This window comes from Eimeria maxima, genomic scaffold, assembly GCF_000499605.1.
Source record: "Eimeria maxima Weybridge genomic scaffold, Emw_scaff75, whole genome shotgun sequence".
In the NCBI taxonomy this organism is placed as follows: domain Eukaryota; phylum Apicomplexa; class Conoidasida; order Eucoccidiorida; family Eimeriidae; genus Eimeria; species Eimeria maxima.
This window is the reverse complement of record NW_013563966.1, coordinates 31,799-49,928: the sequence shown is the minus strand read 5'-3', so window position 1 is coordinate 49,928 and position 18,130 is coordinate 31,799. Positions and strand designations below refer to the sequence as shown.

Below are 18,130 nucleotides of genomic sequence, written 5' to 3'. Positions count from 1 at the left end.
AGTTACATTCTCTTCAGTTAAATTCGGATAGTCGCAGCTCCCAAAATTTGCCATAAACCTTTCAATGTCTTCGTCCACATCCGTCACGGAGGCCCCAACATATTCCTTCCAGGCTCTGCAGCAGCAGCAACAGCAGTAACAACAACAGCAAGAGCAGCAGCGGTTGCAGCACACAATACATGCGTCACCTACTGGGAGCACAATCACATGCATGCATTGTCTACACAAGTGTAGACAATGCATGCATATGATAGGAATACCTCTGTTCAATAAGCTAACAAACGAATAAATAAAAAAATACATAAATAAATATACTGCGAGTATATACTGTTCTCTACACCATCCACGTGAGGCCTTAACCTTCACTTTCTGTTTCTTTTTTCTCCTTACTTGCTGCTCTGCAAGGCTTTGAGTTTGGCCCCCTCTAACACAACCCTCACTAGGCGCGGCTGCAGTGCCTCTGCAGTTTCTTCTGAACGACGCGCCTCTTCTTTTGCTGCATGCAGTCGGTTGAGGTGTTGGGTGTACTGACGCAGCAGCCGCTGCCGCATCGGCTCTGTCAGCCTCTGTCTCCTGCTGCTGCTGCTGTCAGCCTCCGCAGCGGTAGCTGTTGCTGCCCCTGCTGATCCAGCCGCCTGCGTCTGCAGCTGCAGCCTACCGTGACGCCGACTGTCTGCCCTCTCCAGAACAGGTCGCTGGGAACGCAAAACAAAATGACTGTTGCTTTGGTCCTTCTCGTCTCCGCTGAGCCGGCTGCCATTGGCCTGTTCACACTGTCGAGACACCCCAACAGCAGCCCTACCTCCAGCCAACTGCTGCCGCCTGCCCACTTTCAACAAACCGCAGTCCAAGCCGAGGTCCTCAAAATGCACGGTGAAGTGCTTGCTGCTGCCGCTGCTTGTGGTGCTGCTGCCAATGTATTTCTGGTTGAATTGCCGGCGTCTGGCTATTAAAGTGCCCCCGCCTTTGCCTTTTCTCTTCTGACTATGAACAGTAACCAGAGGCTGCCCCTTTTCTGAGTCGCTGGTATCGCTACTGCTACGGCTACTACTACTGCTGCTGCTGCTGCTAAATATGGCGCGCCTTCGAAATGCGCTAGAGGGTTCGATGCCCTGAGAAGAATAACCACTGCATGTGGGGTTTTTCTTATGGTGGCCCCCGTGGAAGCGGGGTTGCATTGCCTGAGGCAGATACAACGGCGGGCGTTGCTCCAGCTGCTGCAGCAGCCGCGGTATGTCCTGCTGCTGCCTCGGCTGTAGAAGCGCATGAGAGTTGCTGTGTTCCTCTGGGGGACTGCATTCTTCAGAGGACCTTGCTGAAAGGCATTTTAAGTCGGGAGAAACAAGAAAAGAGAGACCAGCAGCGCTGTCGCCGTCAGTGGGGTTACTGTGGCTCGAACTCCATCCCGATGCCTGACTGCCGCTACTCTGGTTGCTGCTGTAGCTGCTGCTGTGGCTGCTGCTGTAACTCCTGTAGCTGCTGCAGTCGCTACAGGGTAACGAGGTGCTGTCGCTGCTAGTCGTTGAGTTGTGTTGTCTGTCAGCGGTGCATGGACAACTGCCAAACGTATCCTTAGCTGCATGCAGCTCCGATGAATTCGATTCGTGTGCTTGCCAGCTGCCACCTCTGTCTTGAACAGAAAACAGAGCTGTTTCTTTTGCCTCTTGTTCTGCTGTTGTTGCCATTGCTGCTGCTGCTGGTGCTGCTGCATTGCTAGGACGCAAAGGGACTTCCAGTAAAGATGACTCTGACTGTGGAGACGTCGAGAGCCGTCTTTCTGCATCGGACGGGAAGAAGGTGTCTTGAGCTGTACATACACCTGAAGAGGGCACGTCAGGCGTTTTCGTTAGTTCTGCTGCTCCCTGCCAAGGCCATTCATTTTGGCTGCGGCTTTCTGCTGCTGCTGCTGCACTAGCAACAGCCCCCAGACTATAACCAGATTTTTCCGGGAGGGAAAAGGCAGTGGGTTTGGGATTGCTGGTGTCTGTTGCTGTGTCTCCTTCTGTCTGTTTTGAATTGGGCGAGGTGAACAGACACAGGGTCGGATATTCAACTCCGTCACCGGAAACAGCATTGCGGACAACTGCTGCAGCAGCAGGTGCCTGCGCATACACTTCAACACTTGCAAAGCGATCCTTGGAGCAATGCGCTGATTTGGAGGATGCATCAGCAGCAGCAAATACTGCTCTACCTGCAGCAGCAAAGGCCTTTGGATCATTCGCCTCCGGGTTTTGTCGCTGCTGTGGTTGCTGCGGCTGCTGTTGTGGCAGCGAAGTGAATGAAAAGGAAGGCACAGAACCCCTCAATGGAAATTCTGCTGCTGAGGCGCGCAACGTCTGCTGGCTACACTGCTGCTGCAGGAGTGCCTGCCTTTGGCATTGATCCTGCTGCTGCTGTTGCGGCTGGCTTGGAGTCTTGTAAGGAAGAACAGCGGGACTCGCCTGCGGGGGTGGAGATAGCAGCAGCGGAAAGGAGCTGCCCTTGAGTTTTTCATTTGTGTCTGTGGTGCAGGCCTCTGCTGTAGCGGCTCCGTGTTTATGTATTTGTTTTGATTTTCCTGCAAGACCAGAAAAAGGGAAAGCAGCGGGAGCAGCAGCGGGAGAACGACTGGGGACTTCCGGATCCTCTACATCAATAAAGAAAGAAGAGGAAGCCCTGTCCTCCTGCCGAGCTGCAGCACGGCAGACGCCCACCCATTCCATGCTGCTGCTGCTGCTTCTGCAGCAGCTGCAGCTGCTGCTAGTATTGTTGCAATGGTTACTGCTGCCGATGCTGTTGCTGCTGTTGTTGTGGCAACGACTGTTGTAGCTCTTGGTGCAGCTGTTGCTGCTGTCGGGATAATAAGAGCAGGAAGGGGAAAATGGGGAGACAAAATGTTTGGAGGGAAGAAAAAATGTGGTGGAGAGGAAAAGAAGAATGCCTGGGGAATGCCAAAGAATGCCGAGAAAAGCAAACGCGGGGAAGAATTTCAAAGAAAATGTGTGTGCAGAAAAAAAAGGGATAGGTCCAACGAAATGGCGCGAACCCTGAGCCCTCAACCCCAAACCCTCAACCCATTGGGAAAAGCTGCCTGGGCCAGGGGATGGGGCCAGGAGATAATGGCCAAGCCTCAGTAATGACCAGCAGGATAAATGATCATTTTAAATACTGAAGCCTAAAATCTAAATAATAGGTGCTGCAGTGTCGCGTATTATGGGTTTCCTTTCCTACTCATTTGATTGGCGCTTGCTGTCGATTGCCGAGGTCCGGTCTTCTCCGTCTTCACTGGAGAACAACTAAATTAAATCTTCAATGCACATTCCTCTCTTCATATGAAAGTAATGAAATAAATTTACAGTGAATATCCACCGCAAACCCCAGAAAAAGGCGCATGCATGCAGTCAGAGAATGTATAAATGCCACGCTGGGCGGCTGCGAGGACTGTTTGGCGCTGTAGGAAGGGAAGAACAAATTCAACAGGAAGGAGAAGATATAACTGAAATGAAAACACATCGGTTATTGAATAAAGGAACAAAAAAGGAGCAAAATACCTAAAAACCCACAGCCGAACTTCATGTTCAACAGACGCACGGCTCCCGTGGATAGCTAGCGAGGCAGTACAAAGAAGACAGCCGCTTTTTCTAAGAAATAAGCGTAAAATCGAGTTGCCAATACTAAATACATTGCTTTTATTGTTAAGCAAATTCCTTTATTGGAATAATTATAATAAACAACGGAGTACTGTACCTCACAACCAATGCGCGTATATCCACAGCCACAGCACCATCGAGATCCGATACCACTGGAAGTGTTGAATCCGATACGTGCGCCTTTCCTACGGTCTTTAAGAATAAACAAGTTTTAAAATTTTAAATTAACACCAATTGTTGTTGTCAAAAGCAAATAGTCAAATATGGCGAGGAATCCCTACCACATTTTTTTCCATTAAAAGCACTAGGGGGACAGCGCGCGGTAAAGGAAAATAAGCAGAATTTCAGCGTCCCGATACCTTATAAAATTCAGCTTTTCAAGCATTATAATTTAAATTGACAAATAACGATTTCTTAATAGTCAGCTCGCGTTTCCGAAATGCTACCGGTACGCAAGTTGCAGCGCAGCAAGAACTTAAAGCGGCATGCGATGGTCAATTGCGAAGGCACAGAATAAAATGCTTCCGAAGGGTTTAATGGCAGAAGCTAATTACATCCCAATTTATTAATAAATTTGTGGAGTGGAAACTTCCCTTTCCGACCTGCCTACCTGAGTGCACACCATCTCCTAACAACGCTGCAGCAGGATCATGATTGATAAGCTTTCCACCAGCGCTTTCCATTAACTATTCAAAACTAGATTTGAAATGACGTATTCAAGATAGTAAAATTGCAGACAAGGCTACTAGCTTTTGTTGTTTTCAAAAACTGGAAAGTTAGAGAAGCAACGCGCAGCAACTCCTTTTCCCTTCTCTTTCATGTGCGGTAGAAAGCAGCCAACTTCCTTCGTTCTAAAGTAAATAAACAACAATAATAATCATCTGTTGCTACTTTGCGAGCTTGTTGAGTTATTTAGACTATTGACTTCCCCTCGATTAAAACGTTCGGAAAGTATCGGCACTGTTACTTCGGTTCTGTCGCTACAGCAACTTCGAAACGCCTTTTGCTTGTTTGAGGGGTTTAGAAATATTACAGAAAGCTCTGCTGAAAGTCAAAATGCAGAACGAACACTGTGTGCAGAATACACAGCAGGCGCATGCACACACACACACACACACACACGTACACACACCATTGCAGATTGTTGTCTCTAGACATCAACATAGCGCCTAACGTAAACAAGGAAGTATTTGGCTTTCGTGGATCTACCTGCTCTTAACTGCCTCACAGCTGTTTATTGTCTCACGAGGAAGGTTTCTGGGCTGGAAAACCGAGGAAAAGAGAAATTATGCTGCTGCAACAGGGAGAAAGCAATTACTATCGGGCAGTGTTGCGGACCTGCTGGGGAGCTGCAACCTTACAGCAAAGGAAAAGCCTCCCAAAATATACTAATTTTGCTAGACAATTCGTTTAATTCCACTGTATAAGAGACGAAAACACGATATATGAAACAATTGGGTTCACGCTGTGGTGGTGCAAGACCAGTGGTAAGTTTTGCATCGAAGGGGGGAACCTACAGACTGTGCGGCAACTGGAAGTATAGCTGCAAATATCAACAAATGAGAATACAATATAATGTTTAAGCAATTTAAAGTTTCCTTTAAAGACACTTAAATGGAAGGAACCTGCTTTTCCCTCCCTTGCTTTCTCCCCAGTCCACCGGCTGCTCCCGCAGCAGCAGCCCTTCCGTGCAGGCACGGGCAGCAGTGGAGACCCAAAGCGTCCTCTCTTGTGATTTTCTCGTCAGTTACTGGCGCAAATTAATGCATTTAATGCTGTTAATTTTGTTACCAGTTCATCAAGTTGTGTTTTCCTCACACAGGCACTGCGAGATCGACTCTCCTACAGACAAGGCCGCTTGCGCCTTTGCGCGCGTTGTTTTCCCTCTGCTTTTTCATTTGAAGTGCTTTTCTGCGAAGGGGATTTAATTCATAACTCTTTCGACAACTCGCAAGTCCCTTTTTTGCTTCTTCTTCAGGAGTCTGGAAACCTGTGCGTCGAGGCACAGCCGGAACACGTGCAAGGGAGAACGAATCAACAACACCTCGTTTACGTTGCTCTCTCCGTTGGTTGAGTGGGGCTACTTAGTCTCTGCTTGTTGCTTATTCGCCATTAGTTCGGACATATTCAGGCTTTTTCACGCCTCCTTGTACCAGCAGGCAGGTGGAGGCCAGCTGTCTCTGGCCTCCTTGCTTCTTGCATCGGCTTTTGCCTTTAAGGCATCCCTTGATCTCTTTGAATCTCGTCATCACGGTGTTTTCCTTTATTTCATCTTTATTTGTTTTCAAGATGTGTGGATTGCGCGCTGCGTTTACGGAGGCGGTTTGCTTGGGCCTGCTTTCGTTAGGCTCCACTGTAGTGCAGGGAATCAAAGATAAAGTTCACCAGGGTCACACAGAAGCAGCAGCAACAGCAGCAGCAGGAAATCTGTCGGCAGAGCTCCATGCAGCGCTTCACCAGCCCAACGATAACCCCTTTCTAGTGCCTCCTCTCAGCGATTTCATGGATCGATTTAACATCCCGAAGGTCCACGGTGTGCAGAAGGGCGGTATTTTGGGGTTTTATGGTTTAGGGTCTAAGTGAGAATGTGTTTGCTAAGGTGCAATATTTCTGACAGCACCAGGTTAAACTGCTCAAGTGGTTATCTGTATGGGGTTCTCTTTGATGGACTGACCGTTCATCAAGACCTAGCGCTTAAGGTTTAGGGTCAATGGCTTGAGGTTTTGTGACTTTTCCATGTAGGTAGCGGTATTTACGTAGATCTAGGAGGCGACAAGGAAGTGGACGGGCGGACATACAGGGAACCGAGCGGCCTCTGCCCTGTCTTTGGCAAGACGATTGTGTTGTACCAGCCGCAAAACAACCCTAATTATAAGAATGACTTTCTTGACGACATACCCACCAAACAGCAGTCCGATGCCGTAGGACATCCTCTTCCTGGCGGGTTCAATAACAGCTTCAAAATGCCAGACAAAAGCCCTTACTCTCCGATGAGTGCACAGAAGTTAAACAGCTATAAACAGCGTGCGTAGACACTGCATATAATATTATATGTACAGGCGGCGATACATCGCTGTGTGCGCGTCTGTGCACATCTGTAGATGCATATGCATGGGAAATAGGTTGTGCACGCATGTGAGTTGATATATTAACATGTGCATATATTTACCGGCGTATATGTATATATGCAAACACATGCACGTCTAGGAAGATACATGTACACCATGTGATTATTGCTGTGTGTATTTTGGGGGGGGGGAACGCTTTACTGCGCATCATCTCCGTTCATGGACGGGGTTTGTGTACGGCGGTTTTATATTCTCTTTCTGCTGTATTTCTCATTGTTTTCCCTTTCGTTTTCACAGCTGTAAATCCGGTTCTCTTCTTAGATAGGTAGCCAGTGGAATCCGGTAGGGTTGGGAGCTGTTCATTTTTTGTGCTGCAGTGAAGGCGAATACACCGATGGGGAAGTGTGCAGAGATGAGTTTTATGACGACTGCTGGAAAGAATTCTTCGTATCGGTACCCTTGGGTCTACGATACGAAACGAGACTTGTGCTATTTCCTCTATCTTCCCGTGCAACGGCTCATGGGGGAGCGCTACTGCTCCGTAGATGGCAAACCCGATGGGATGACGTGGTACTGTTTCGAGCCCCACAAAGCGCTAGATAGCCGACCAGAACTCGTTTATGGGTCGGCTTACGTAGGAAGGGACCCAGACTATTGGGAAACACACTGCCGTGAGAATCAACACTATATATATATATATATATATATATATATAATGCTTCTGTACAGCAGCTGCCGAGAGACATCCCAAAGGATACTCCTCCAGATGCTTCAATCTCTCCTCCCCTCTACTTTGTCGGATTCGTTTCTCAGTCTTTTGCCTCGCTCTGCCTCCTCCCTTTTGTGTTTTGCCCCTCGCTGTCTCGCTTTTGTCTTTCTTCTTTAACGGAAGCATGCACGGAAGCATGCATTTAATACCTGACTGCTCGTGGGGATTTGCGGGAGTTAGGGTTGGACGTCCTGATTTATGTGGGGCAATCGCATTTGGGGATTGCATCCGCTACTTTTGTTTTAGTTCCAAGTCGCCTTGTTGTGTTCGTCTGCATGCAGCCAACAAGGCCGTGAAGGACGCTGTCTTCGGCGTATGGGTTTCGGGCAGATGCACAGAGCACAAACACCTCGACGGAGCGAAGAAGGAAAAAGTGAATAGCAAAGCCGAGTGCTGGTCGCTGGCATTTGAAAACCCTGAAGTGGCTAGCGACCATCCTGTAACTGAAGACGAAAACTTCGGAACATATGGATATTTTTTCCCCAGTACCGAGCCCAATCAACCCAAGTCGGGTAAGCAGCATAGGCAGAACGGAGAGCAGAGGTTCTGTGCGTACATCTGAACATGGGATGGAGGCAGAAGATTACACCCGAGCAGGCTGGGGCATATTGGGGTGTAGAGACACATGAACATGTCGGGGTGCAGGTACAAATGAATAGGGTGGGGCACAGGCAAACCTAAACGTGCTGGGATATAGTGGAGACGATATGCTGCTGGAGCAGCCGATATGGGCAGCGTACATGTAGAGCTTTATGCATTATTTGGATTCTAAACACATGCACGTGAAAAATTGCTACCATCTTTTATATTCTCGAGGGAGACAGTTCGTTTACCCATCTGTTGATCTGTATGAATGCTGGTTGTATTAATGCGTATTGTTGCAGGCGGCGAGGGTGTGAATTTTGCGAGCTTTTATCCGGGTTCAATGGAGTGCTGGTTATCCGGCGAAATTCCAACTTGTTTGGTGCCTCTTGAGGGGGCGGCTGCATTCACTGCTCTGGGTTCATTAGAGGAAGAGACGGCACCCTGTACAGACAGCTTCCCGCAAACGAAGACCCCTTGCGATCGAAACACCTGCACACAGATCGTCGCTACATGCGTCTCAGGAACTCTCGTGTCAGAGGAAGTACCCTGCTCACCAGAGGACGGCACCCGGTGTACGTAGCCGTAAACCCTATGTCCAAAAGCTTAAATCTTGAACAGAAGGCGGAAGAAACAATTCGACGTTCCTAGTACAGTTGAGAAACACCAACTCATCTCCCCAGAGTTTCGGTTTTAGGGTTTGTGTGCCGCCTCTGTTTCCTCTCTGTTTCGTTTTCAGGTGAAGGCGGCTTTCCCAAGGGGGTCATGATAGGTTTGGCAGCAGCGGGAGGCATTTTGTTACTGCTGTTGGGTGGAGGGGGCTTCTTGCTCTATCGGTGGGACTCTCTTGCTGTTGCTGTTGCATCTACCTCCGCAACACTGAGTTTCCTTGTTCTTAAAAGTTGCAACTTAATCTGCTGATTAACACTACAGGAAGCGCAGCAGCAGCTTTCCAGTGCATGCGAGCTGTGTCATTGTTGTCACCAAGCTGATTGGGGTGCCCCTAGGTCAATCTTGTCATGTGTATAATGCATGCCTATAATATATACCAACACGCATGCACAAATATATGCACAAACAAAAGAATATGAATGCTTGCTTTTATATATATGCATCTATAGATATGCGTATATTAGTTGCACGTGCAGGATTGTCGGTGGACAAACCCGCATATGTATACATGAAACTGTATGTAGATGTATACACATATGTATACATGAAACTGTATGTGGATGTATACACATATGTATACATGAAACTGTATGTAGATGTATACATATATTTATATTCTATTTTGCATAGAGATAGAAAGGGGTGTATGATGTGTTGTTCTTCTTGTGCTACAGTAGCAGAATGAGGCCTGCAGCGAAGGGAGACGAAGCAACTCGTTCAGATTATGTGCAGGAGGAGGCGGCAGCCAACAGACGCAAGCAAAGACAGTCGGATTTAGTGCAGCAGGCAGAGCCTTCCTTCTGGGGTGCGCATGCACCCAATATATCCTTACAGAGATACTTAATATGTGCCAGCAGCAGCAGCAACAACAACTACACATGCAGTAGCAGCAGTAGCGCAAGCAGTAGCAACTACAGAGGCGGTAACAGCGCAACAGATACATTTATGAATATTTTTTCTGTTTATTTGATGTTTCTTTCTTCTTGCTGCAGAGGAGGCAGAGGCTGATGAAGCAGAAACGGGGGAGAGCACCCACGTGTTAGTTGACCAAGATTACTAGTAATAGAGAGGAGATAAAAAAGAAGAAAAAAAGAGGAAAAAAAGAAGGGAAAATGGCAATTCAATGCAACAAACGAACCCCTTAATTAAAACAACAACAGAGGAACAACACACAGATAATGCAGGCTTTCTTTCTTTCCCTTTTGCTTGCATATCTGCACTCATAACACTTATTAATAAATACTTTTTGCATGCATGCACGAAGCCCCATCCTTTTATTCTCCCTTTAGCTGTGCATGCTGCTTTGTATGAGCTGGGAATAATACATCTTTAGGTGTCTGTACACCCTAGTGGTGCTAAGGTTTGTTATCCTTAATCCTAATAATATATAAACCCTAAGTCCTACACTATATGTCCTTCGGGTACACCCGTGTACACCTTCCCCACAGCTGCTTCTCTTCACTGCAGCAGCTGCGGCATGCTCTTGGGGCTTTTTGTGCGTGCTTGCTGCTGCTGCTGTGCATGCATGTATGCATGCATGTAAGCAAGCAAGAAAACCGCACACTTGTGTCGCCTTAGAGAAATATCTTTTAAGTCAAAAACGCCTCCGAGCAGCAGCAGCAGCAGCAGCAGCAGCAGCAGCAGAAGCAGAAGCAGCGACGTGCTGTCCTCTGTGTAAAAAGGACGTAGTTCCATTTAGTGTCTGCTGCCGCCGCACAGCAAGAGAGGCGGCAGCAGCAACAGCAGAATATACGGCAGCTGCTGTTGCAGCGGAGGCAGATGCCGCAGCAACAAACGCAGCGGCACCACCCGCTGCAACAGCTGCTGCAGTTGGTTCCTCCGCTGCTGCTGCAGTTAAGTACGCAGGGGGCTGCAAATTGTTTTCCTTTTGCTCTTTTCGTAGTTTATGTGCCCTCGGTGCCCACATACGGTAGCGCAGTTGTCGCCTCTGCCATGGTATTACACAGACAATTTTAGATAGAATAGTTCAGTAGCTATTGGTGATTTGCAGGCAAGCAGATGAATAAGGAGGGAAGTAGAGCGAAGGTTGCATGCATCCTCCAGTTGAGGGGGGAAAGTGTTGTAACACAGAGACGAGTGCGGCATTGAGTTAGGGGTTGTTGTTGCACGCAGTGTCTAGTCATAAATGCAACTTCGTTATGGCACATAAAATATAATGGTAATGCTAATTAAGACTGGAGCGTTTAACAGCTAGGACGGGCGTCTTAAACATCGTTCTGCTGTTGAGGTGTGCAGACACTCGAAACATGAGACATATGATAGAGCAGACAAGTGGGGATTATGGATAGTTAGGGGAGAGGTAGAAGTGGAACTTTCGAGATCTACAAATAAAAAGCATCTTTTATTTAATATAACCAACGAAAAATATACCAAGTTAAACATTTCCTGTGAATGTTGTAACTGCCGAAATCTCGGGTGTATGTACACCGTGTGTGTGTACAGGAGAAGAAGGAACGAACACCAGCTTGTCACTAGAACAGCGGAAGTCTATGGTCTATATCATCATTATATTTTACTTTTTATATTAAAGTATATTTAACGTAAAAGGAGAAGGAAAAAGACAGGACCTTGACCCCTTGTTCTGTCTGTCCGTCGGCCTGGGAGCATCGCAATTTAATCGGGACCCTCTGTAGTGTCTGGTGGCTGGTGTATGGCTTATGTGTATATCTCTAAGTCTTTATTAATAAATATTCTATTAAAAACATCTTTTTTACTTCTTTTTAGAGCGACTTGGGGGAAAACCCTTTTTGTTTGCAACTCCAGACCCTGGCTGGCAGGGAGGTGTCCGTCCAGGTCATTCATTGCCTCTGTCTCTGGCTAAACCCTTACAAACCCTCATAAACCTTCATAAACCCTCATAAACCCTAATAACACATCGAACACACTCCTCGGCTTTCACAACCCTAAGGCCCTCAGGATGCCGCCGGGGGCCAGGGGGCGCCGTCAGGCCAATAACAGCCACAGCAACAAATCCTCAGGGAATCATCATCAGCAGCAGCAGAAACAGCAGCATCCTTCCTCTTCTAGCACCAAACGAGGCAGCGTTGTGGGCAGAGAGGAGGCGCAGGCGGAAGACAGCACACGACAGCAGATACACGACAGCAGCAAGCAGCAGCAGAACAGCAGCAGCAAGCAATCTACACTTACAGAACTAGAGGAGAAGGGAAGCTATCTACAGGCATCTGAAGATGCTAACAAACATGAGGATACACCTTCAGGTGTATATACACCTGAGGAGCAGACAGATGCAGGAGAGGGAAAATCAATGCAAGACTTTATAGCAACGAGTGTTACCTCAGACCAACTCCTGACCGCAGCAGCAGCAGCAGTATCCGAAGCAGCATCAACACCAACAGCAGCAGCAGCAGCTGCTGCTGCTGTAAGGACACCCCCAGCACCATTTTCATCACCAGCATCAGCAGCAGCAGCAGACCCCATGCATGCGCCTGTTGATTTGCTGCAAGAAGTTGATGCACCTGTATTAGTGTGTAGTTCAGGTGTACGTACACCTGAAGTATGGACAGCTTCCTCTTGCACTTCTAAGGATGGATGGGGTCCATCAGAGGAATCCGTCGCCTCCTTCCCCAACTCCTGCCCCCCTTGCCCTAACAGCAGCAGCAGCAGCAGCAGCAGCAGCAGCAGCAGCGGTATACTGCATCATAGGCGGCGTGTAGATAAGGGAGATTTCCCTGTTGAGGATGTTTCTTGCATGCGGGGAGAGAGCAAGAGTTCGGGTGTATGTGCAGGTGTATATTCATGGTCATCTTTTTTTTCTTTTTTTATTTCTTCTTCTCCTTCCTCCTCTTCTTCTTCCCCCTCCTCTGTTGGTTATCAATTTAGTTGCTCAATGTTATCTGTATTATTAGCATGGGCACAAGAGCCGCTGCTGTCCTTTGTTGTGTCTGTTGCTGCTGCTCGTCTTAAGAGGCAAACCTCTGTTGCAGTGTCTGCAGCAGGAGCAGGTAGCCAATTACCTGATGGTCTTTGTTTGCTGCTTGCTGCATTAGGGGTTGCTGCTACTTCCCTATGCAGCAGCAGCACCAAACACCAGCAGCAGCAGCAGCAGCAGCAGCAGCAGCAGCCGCAGCACAAACGACACTCTACTCTCAGCGCCACTCTTTGTCCCTTCAGAACGGCTGCTATCGGAGTCTGGCTAGCCAGTAGGGCTTCCCTGGGGTTTAGGGTTTAGGGGTTTAGGGTTTAGGGTTTAGGGTTTAGACCCAAGTGGTGATTTGTGCTGGAACAGCAGCAGCAGCAGCAGCAGCAGCAGCAGCCAGCTGCAGTAGCCCAAGTGCAGACAGTTCACATTTTGTTGTCCCTTTACAGCAGCTGGAGGCATTACAGCCTAGGGTTTAGGGTTTAGGGTTTAGGGTTTGCCGTGTTGGTGTGTACGCAGGCGGGTTGGGTGTAGTATTAGCGGTGTGTTTGTTCTTTGGTGCTGGGGATATATTATCATTTTTCTTGAGTATTAAGGCAGCAGCAGCAGCAGCAGCAGGACGAGCAGCGCTGCAGCAGCTGCAGCTGCAGCAGCAGCAGACTCTCTCTCTAGCATTGAGCTTCGTTAGGCTACGGTGTATATCTCTACCCTTCTGTGTTGTTGCCATGACAGTAAGAGGGGCCCTTCTTTCTCTTGGTGATGCTGCACCCCAGTTGCTGACAATAGCAGCAGCAGTTGCTGCTGCTCCTACTTTGTTTTTCTTTGCATCAAGGGCAGCAGCAGCAGCTGCTGCTGCTCCTACTCCTGCTGCTGCTTCTCTTGTCATTGAGGATTTCATCAAGGCAGCAGCAGGAACAGTTGTCGTCATTCAAGTCATTGCTGCCTTGTTGCTCCTTTTGCGGCTTGCAATGCTTGCTGCTTCTGCTGCTGCTGCTGCTGCTCTTACGGACAACGAGCAGCAGCAGCAGCAGAAGCTGCAGCAGCAACCGCAGCAGCACCAGCAGCTATTCAGTATCATGAAGTGGGTAGCTGTGCTGTATAGGCCACCAACAGCAGCAGAGATTTCTCTCTTTGGCCCCTTTATCTTGCCTATAATGACCCAATGTTGTGTTAGGTAAGCATCTCTACATACACATGATGAACAGCGAAACCCTAAACCCTCGTCTGAGGGTTTAGGGTTTGGCTGTTTAGCTGTTTACTGTTTAGGGTTTAGGGTTTGTTGGTGGTACTAGGGTTTACATTGATTCTGCCTGCGATCCAACTCCTATTTTTCTTCTTTCTCGAGCTACTAAAGCTATAAAAGTTTCTTCCCTTTTGTCTTATTTATTTCTTTTTGTCTTTTGTTTTGTTTTTTCCTTTTGCCTCTAATAGATTGATGCTGTATTCTTCGATGGCAAAGGCGGCCTCTCTATGGGGCGCAAAGGGAATGGCTGCACACCAGGTAACAGCAGCAAAGAATGCGTATATTAATTAAATATAATATAAATATAAATATAAATATATATAGACATATAAATTTAAATTTTTAATAAAAGGTTGCTTCTTGGGGGTATTAAAGTAGGCGTGTGTTGCATGTATATATGTGATTAAGCAGCAACTTAGGGATTACTGTGCTGCTGCATTGTTATTTGCTGGTGCTTGTTGTTTCCTGCTCTGCTGTGTTTGCTGCTGCTGCTGCAGTTGGTGGCAGGTCTATATACTGTAATTGGAATGCCATCCGATGCATTAGCACAAATACTGAATGCAGCGATGGCCAGGAGGCCTCATGAGACAAACAAAACAAGAAAAAAACAAATCCTTGACAACATATATCGTATAGCAGCTGTTACTGCTGCCCTCTCTGCCGCTGCACAGCTCGGTGCCTCAGCTTTTTGTACGTTTGTTTGTACCCTTGTCTGCTAGCTGCATGCATCTTCTCTAGCTTTATTTCTGTTGACTGTACAGCGTCCTCAATGATAGCTAACACAAGGCAATGTATTATTAGGTAAAGAAGCGGCAATAGTTGTTATTAAATTCTCTTTTTTTTTTCTTAATGTGCTGTTTTTTCCTTTTTCCTTTTTTTTTTGCAGTGGGGGCGCGTTTGGCTGCATCTGATTCATCTTTGTCATCCGCCGTCTTGTTTTCGGGTATCTGTTCATCTGTTGTATTATTGTTTGTTCCTTTTGCCTCTACCTTCGAGGGATTACTCCTCATAAATAGGAATGGGAGTCGTGTAGCAGCAGCATACGGTCTGACGCTGCCGGCCTCCTTGCTAGTATTTGCTGCTGCAGAGTGGACAGATTCCTCCACCAGCAGCAAATATTTCTTCACCAATAGAGCCCCTTTTGTTTCTCTCCTCTGGCTGTTGCCTCTAGCCTATAATGTGATTAAAATTGCTGTTATGTGGGCACCAGCAGCAGAAGCTGCTGCTGCTGCAACAGCAACAGAAGAAGACAAATTTACCTATGATGCTGCTGCTCCCTGTGAGCAACAGGTGTGAGAGGCAGCTACACAGCGGTCTCCTCTGGCTGCTTTTTAATCACCATTATGCTGATGCCCTTCCTAATAATATTACTATTTATTATATATATTGTAATATTATCATTATTCATACATTTAGTTTGCTATCCTTGGTGGTGGCGGTGGCTGTAGGCTACGTGCAGCCTATTATGGTGGTTGTTTGGCTTGTCTGCTCCTTTTCGCCTTTCTCTCTGCTTCGTCAGAAGCAACAGATCTTTTGTTGCAGCTCTCTGGCTGTCTTTAACTCAAATTAAATAGTAAGTACCCAGCAGTACAGGAGGGGCAGAGTAGTGTAGCAGTAGTCGGAGCAGCAAGAAGACAAGGGAGGGAAGGAGAGCAGACTGAGGAGGCAATAGAAACGTTTAGACACAGACACAGTGCTTATTTTCCTGTTTTCCTTTTTCCTTTCCTTATTCTCGTATAATTGCCCTCTTCTCTTTGCAAGAACAGGAGAATGTTTGCCGTTGTTGGTAGTTAAACAGACAAGAGGCAAACACAAGAAATGACGGTAGTACAACAAAACCAACAAAAACAAAAACAAAAATATTGAAGCAGCAGTTCTGTTTCCCCTCTTTGGATAAGAAGACGAACACAGTCTCCTTGCCAGTATATAAACCCCCAAAGAAAGAAAGAAAGAAGCGAAGAAGGAAGAAAGACAGAAAGAAAGAAGGAAGAAAATGTACAGGAAGAAGCAAAACAACACTAGTCGGTATAATTTAGATCACTAACATCAGGCCAAAGGATGAATTGAATTGAAATCACAAACATCGGCAATTGCCTGTCTCACGACGACTGCCACAACCACCACCACTAGTGGTGGCAGCAGCACAAGCAGCAGCAGCAGCAGGTGCTGCAGCTGTTGCTGCTGCAGCAGCAGCAGCACTGCTTCTATACAATGCATACCCATTGTTAGGGAATGCACAGACAGACAACATTTTTTGTGTCATCTGTCCTTGCCACGAATATCTTGGGTACTCTACTACTGCAATGTGTAATAAACTCCAACACTGCAGCAGCAGCAGCCCAACAACACGAAGAATATTATCTATTAATACTTTTATATATTTATTCATTCATTCATTTACGCTTCTTCTTTGTCCTCCTTTCTTCTTCTTCTGAGTCGTCATCTGCCTGACGCTTTCTATCCTCTGTGGAGACACCGCAAAAAACAAACGCAAGCAGGAAAAGGTGTAACAAAACAACACCACCAATAAATAACACAAAGAGGGCCAACAGAGCAAATAGGAAACATGTAAATAAGCCACAAAAAGGCAAGAACAGTAGCCCCACCACCACCTGCACCACTAACAAGAATAAGAGTTGTACGAGGATAGGGATAAAGAAAGAAATGCAGGAAATTGCAATATCCAACGTACCTTTCTTTGCCCTTTCTTCGAGCTCGTCCCAGCTAAGACCTTCTTCTTCATCAGAGTCTGTTCCTGCTGCTTCCTCATAGCCGTCACTCTCATCTGCAAGAGAAGAATCGTCAGAAGAATAGTCACTGTCGCTATCACTGCCTTGGTCGCTGCTCGCGTCCTCGGACCCGTCTTCGTTGTACTCCTTGTCATCGTCCTGAGCAACAAACATAGTCCAATAAGAGAATAATAACTAACAATATTCTACAATTCGCTCAGGGGTACGCGTTGCTGCTATTGCTGCTTCCCCTGCAGCCTGTAGCTCCCATGCAGATGCATGCATATATGATGCATTGAGAACAACCAGCAAGCACCAACACCAGCACCAGCCTGTGTACAGAATAAGAATCCGTGAACAATTGGACAAATATATAATTAATGAGCTGCACATACACTCGAAGATTGCTCTGCATATTCCTCGTCATCATCATCTTCACTGTCATCTCCCTCTTCGTCACTGCCGTTGTCGCCTGCAGCACCAAACAACCCACGACAATAAAATTGTTAAATAGACAAGGGAGAGCAGCAGAAATACAATAAAATGGATATAAAAAGAGAAACACACCTTATCTATTAGTAATTAAATTAATAAATAAAAAAAAAACATTAATTTATATGTATATATATGCATATAACATACCAAGGAACATATCGAACCCGCCATCCTCAACAAAGCCACGAGGATCGTCGCGAATTTCTTTAAGAATTGCCGCCCAATTCAAGTTTTGTTTCCCTTCATACCAGACAATTTCTAGTTCATTTAGCCATCTCTGCATGCAAAAGGGGAAAAAAGGAAGAAAACAATCATTTAATTGCCATTTAGAAGGAAATAACTACCAATAGACGCGCTAGTTGACCATAAGCAAACAGTCTATTATATTATACCAGCTAATACACACACTGCTGCACACGCAAACAGGCAGACTGCGTAGGAGGAGCGAATATATATCTAAGAGGAGCTAAATAAGCATTTATATTGTTAAGAACATATATTTTTCCTGAACAACGAACCTTGAGGTTATCTAAATATTCAATGGGAATTAGATCAATCCTCTTAACCGGCTTGTTGTAGTCCTGTAACAAACAAAAACAGAAAAAAGGAAGAAAGCAAGAAATACCCGACCAGTACAAACAGCCATATACAGAAGAGTGCCATTCGTTTGCTATTTTCTTGTGCTGTTTACTGTATATAATAACAGGTAATTCTATGTGCTTGTGATGGAGAAAGGGGACTAAAAAGAAAAGAAAATGGATAATATGTAGGGAATAAATAAAGGGAATAAAGAAATATATACCTGGAATACAAAGATCATATCAAAGTTTCTTAATCCATGAGAAACACGCTCAAAGGAAACAATCTCTATATCCTCTAATGGTAATACAAAAGGAGGCCATTCAACTAAATGTACTAAACAATTCGCTGTTGGTAATATTTCTACATTAGATTTTAGAGGAACACCAGAAAATTTCAATTCTCTGCAAAAAAAAACAACATAACAAATACAGCAAAAAAAAAAAAAAAAAAAAAAAAAAAAAAT

General features: G+C 46.2%; 4 protein-coding genes across 4 annotated transcripts in view; 2 read left to right on the top strand and 2 right to left on the bottom strand.

Moving 5' to 3' along the window:
• Positions 1 to 386: 386 nt before the first annotated feature.
• Positions 387 to 2,702, bottom strand: EMWEY_00010930 (hypothetical protein, conserved; the record flags this gene model as incomplete). Its single annotated transcript, XM_013478885.1, has 1 exon — positions 387 to 2,702. One exon carries the CDS (start codon positions 2,700 to 2,702, stop codon positions 387 to 389), a length of 2,316 nt encoding a protein of 771 aa, XP_013334339.1.
• Positions 2,703 to 5,918: 3,216 nt separating this feature from the next.
• Positions 5,919 to 9,780, top strand: EMWEY_00010920 (apical membrane antigen 1, putative; the record flags this gene model as incomplete). Its single annotated transcript, XM_013478884.1, has 8 exons — positions 5,919 to 6,177; positions 6,372 to 6,653; positions 7,075 to 7,368; positions 7,748 to 7,978; positions 8,351 to 8,623; positions 8,788 to 8,884; positions 9,395 to 9,525; positions 9,713 to 9,780. The coding sequence occupies 8 exons, from the start codon at positions 5,919 to 5,921 to the stop codon at positions 9,778 to 9,780; spliced, it is 1,635 nt and encodes a 544-aa protein (XP_013334338.1).
• A 1,878-nt stretch (positions 9,781 to 11,658) lies between these two features.
• On the top strand, positions 11,659 to 15,157 carry EMWEY_00010910 (hypothetical protein, conserved; the record flags this gene model as incomplete). The annotated part of the gene is made up of 5 exons (XM_013478883.1): positions 11,659 to 12,388; positions 13,138 to 13,792; positions 14,050 to 14,119; positions 14,359 to 14,551; positions 14,748 to 15,157. 5 exons carry the CDS (start codon positions 11,659 to 11,661, stop codon positions 15,155 to 15,157), a joined length of 2,058 nt encoding a protein of 685 aa, XP_013334337.1.
• A 1,097-nt stretch (positions 15,158 to 16,254) lies between these two features.
• Positions 16,255 to 18,130, bottom strand: part of EMWEY_00010900 (transcription elongation factor FACT 140 kDa, putative) — a gene marked incomplete at both ends in the record, with an annotated part of 4,606 nt that continues 2,730 nt past the window's right edge. The window contains 6 exons of the mRNA XM_013478882.1: positions 16,255 to 16,325; positions 16,554 to 16,749; positions 16,986 to 17,062; positions 17,233 to 17,362; positions 17,604 to 17,666; positions 17,888 to 18,068. Of these exons, the coding sequence (XP_013334336.1) occupies positions 16,255 to 16,325; positions 16,554 to 16,749; positions 16,986 to 17,062; positions 17,233 to 17,362; positions 17,604 to 17,666; positions 17,888 to 18,068 (718 nt within the window). The remainder of the gene's footprint in view (positions 16,326 to 16,553; positions 16,750 to 16,985; positions 17,063 to 17,232; positions 17,363 to 17,603; positions 17,667 to 17,887; positions 18,069 to 18,130) is intronic.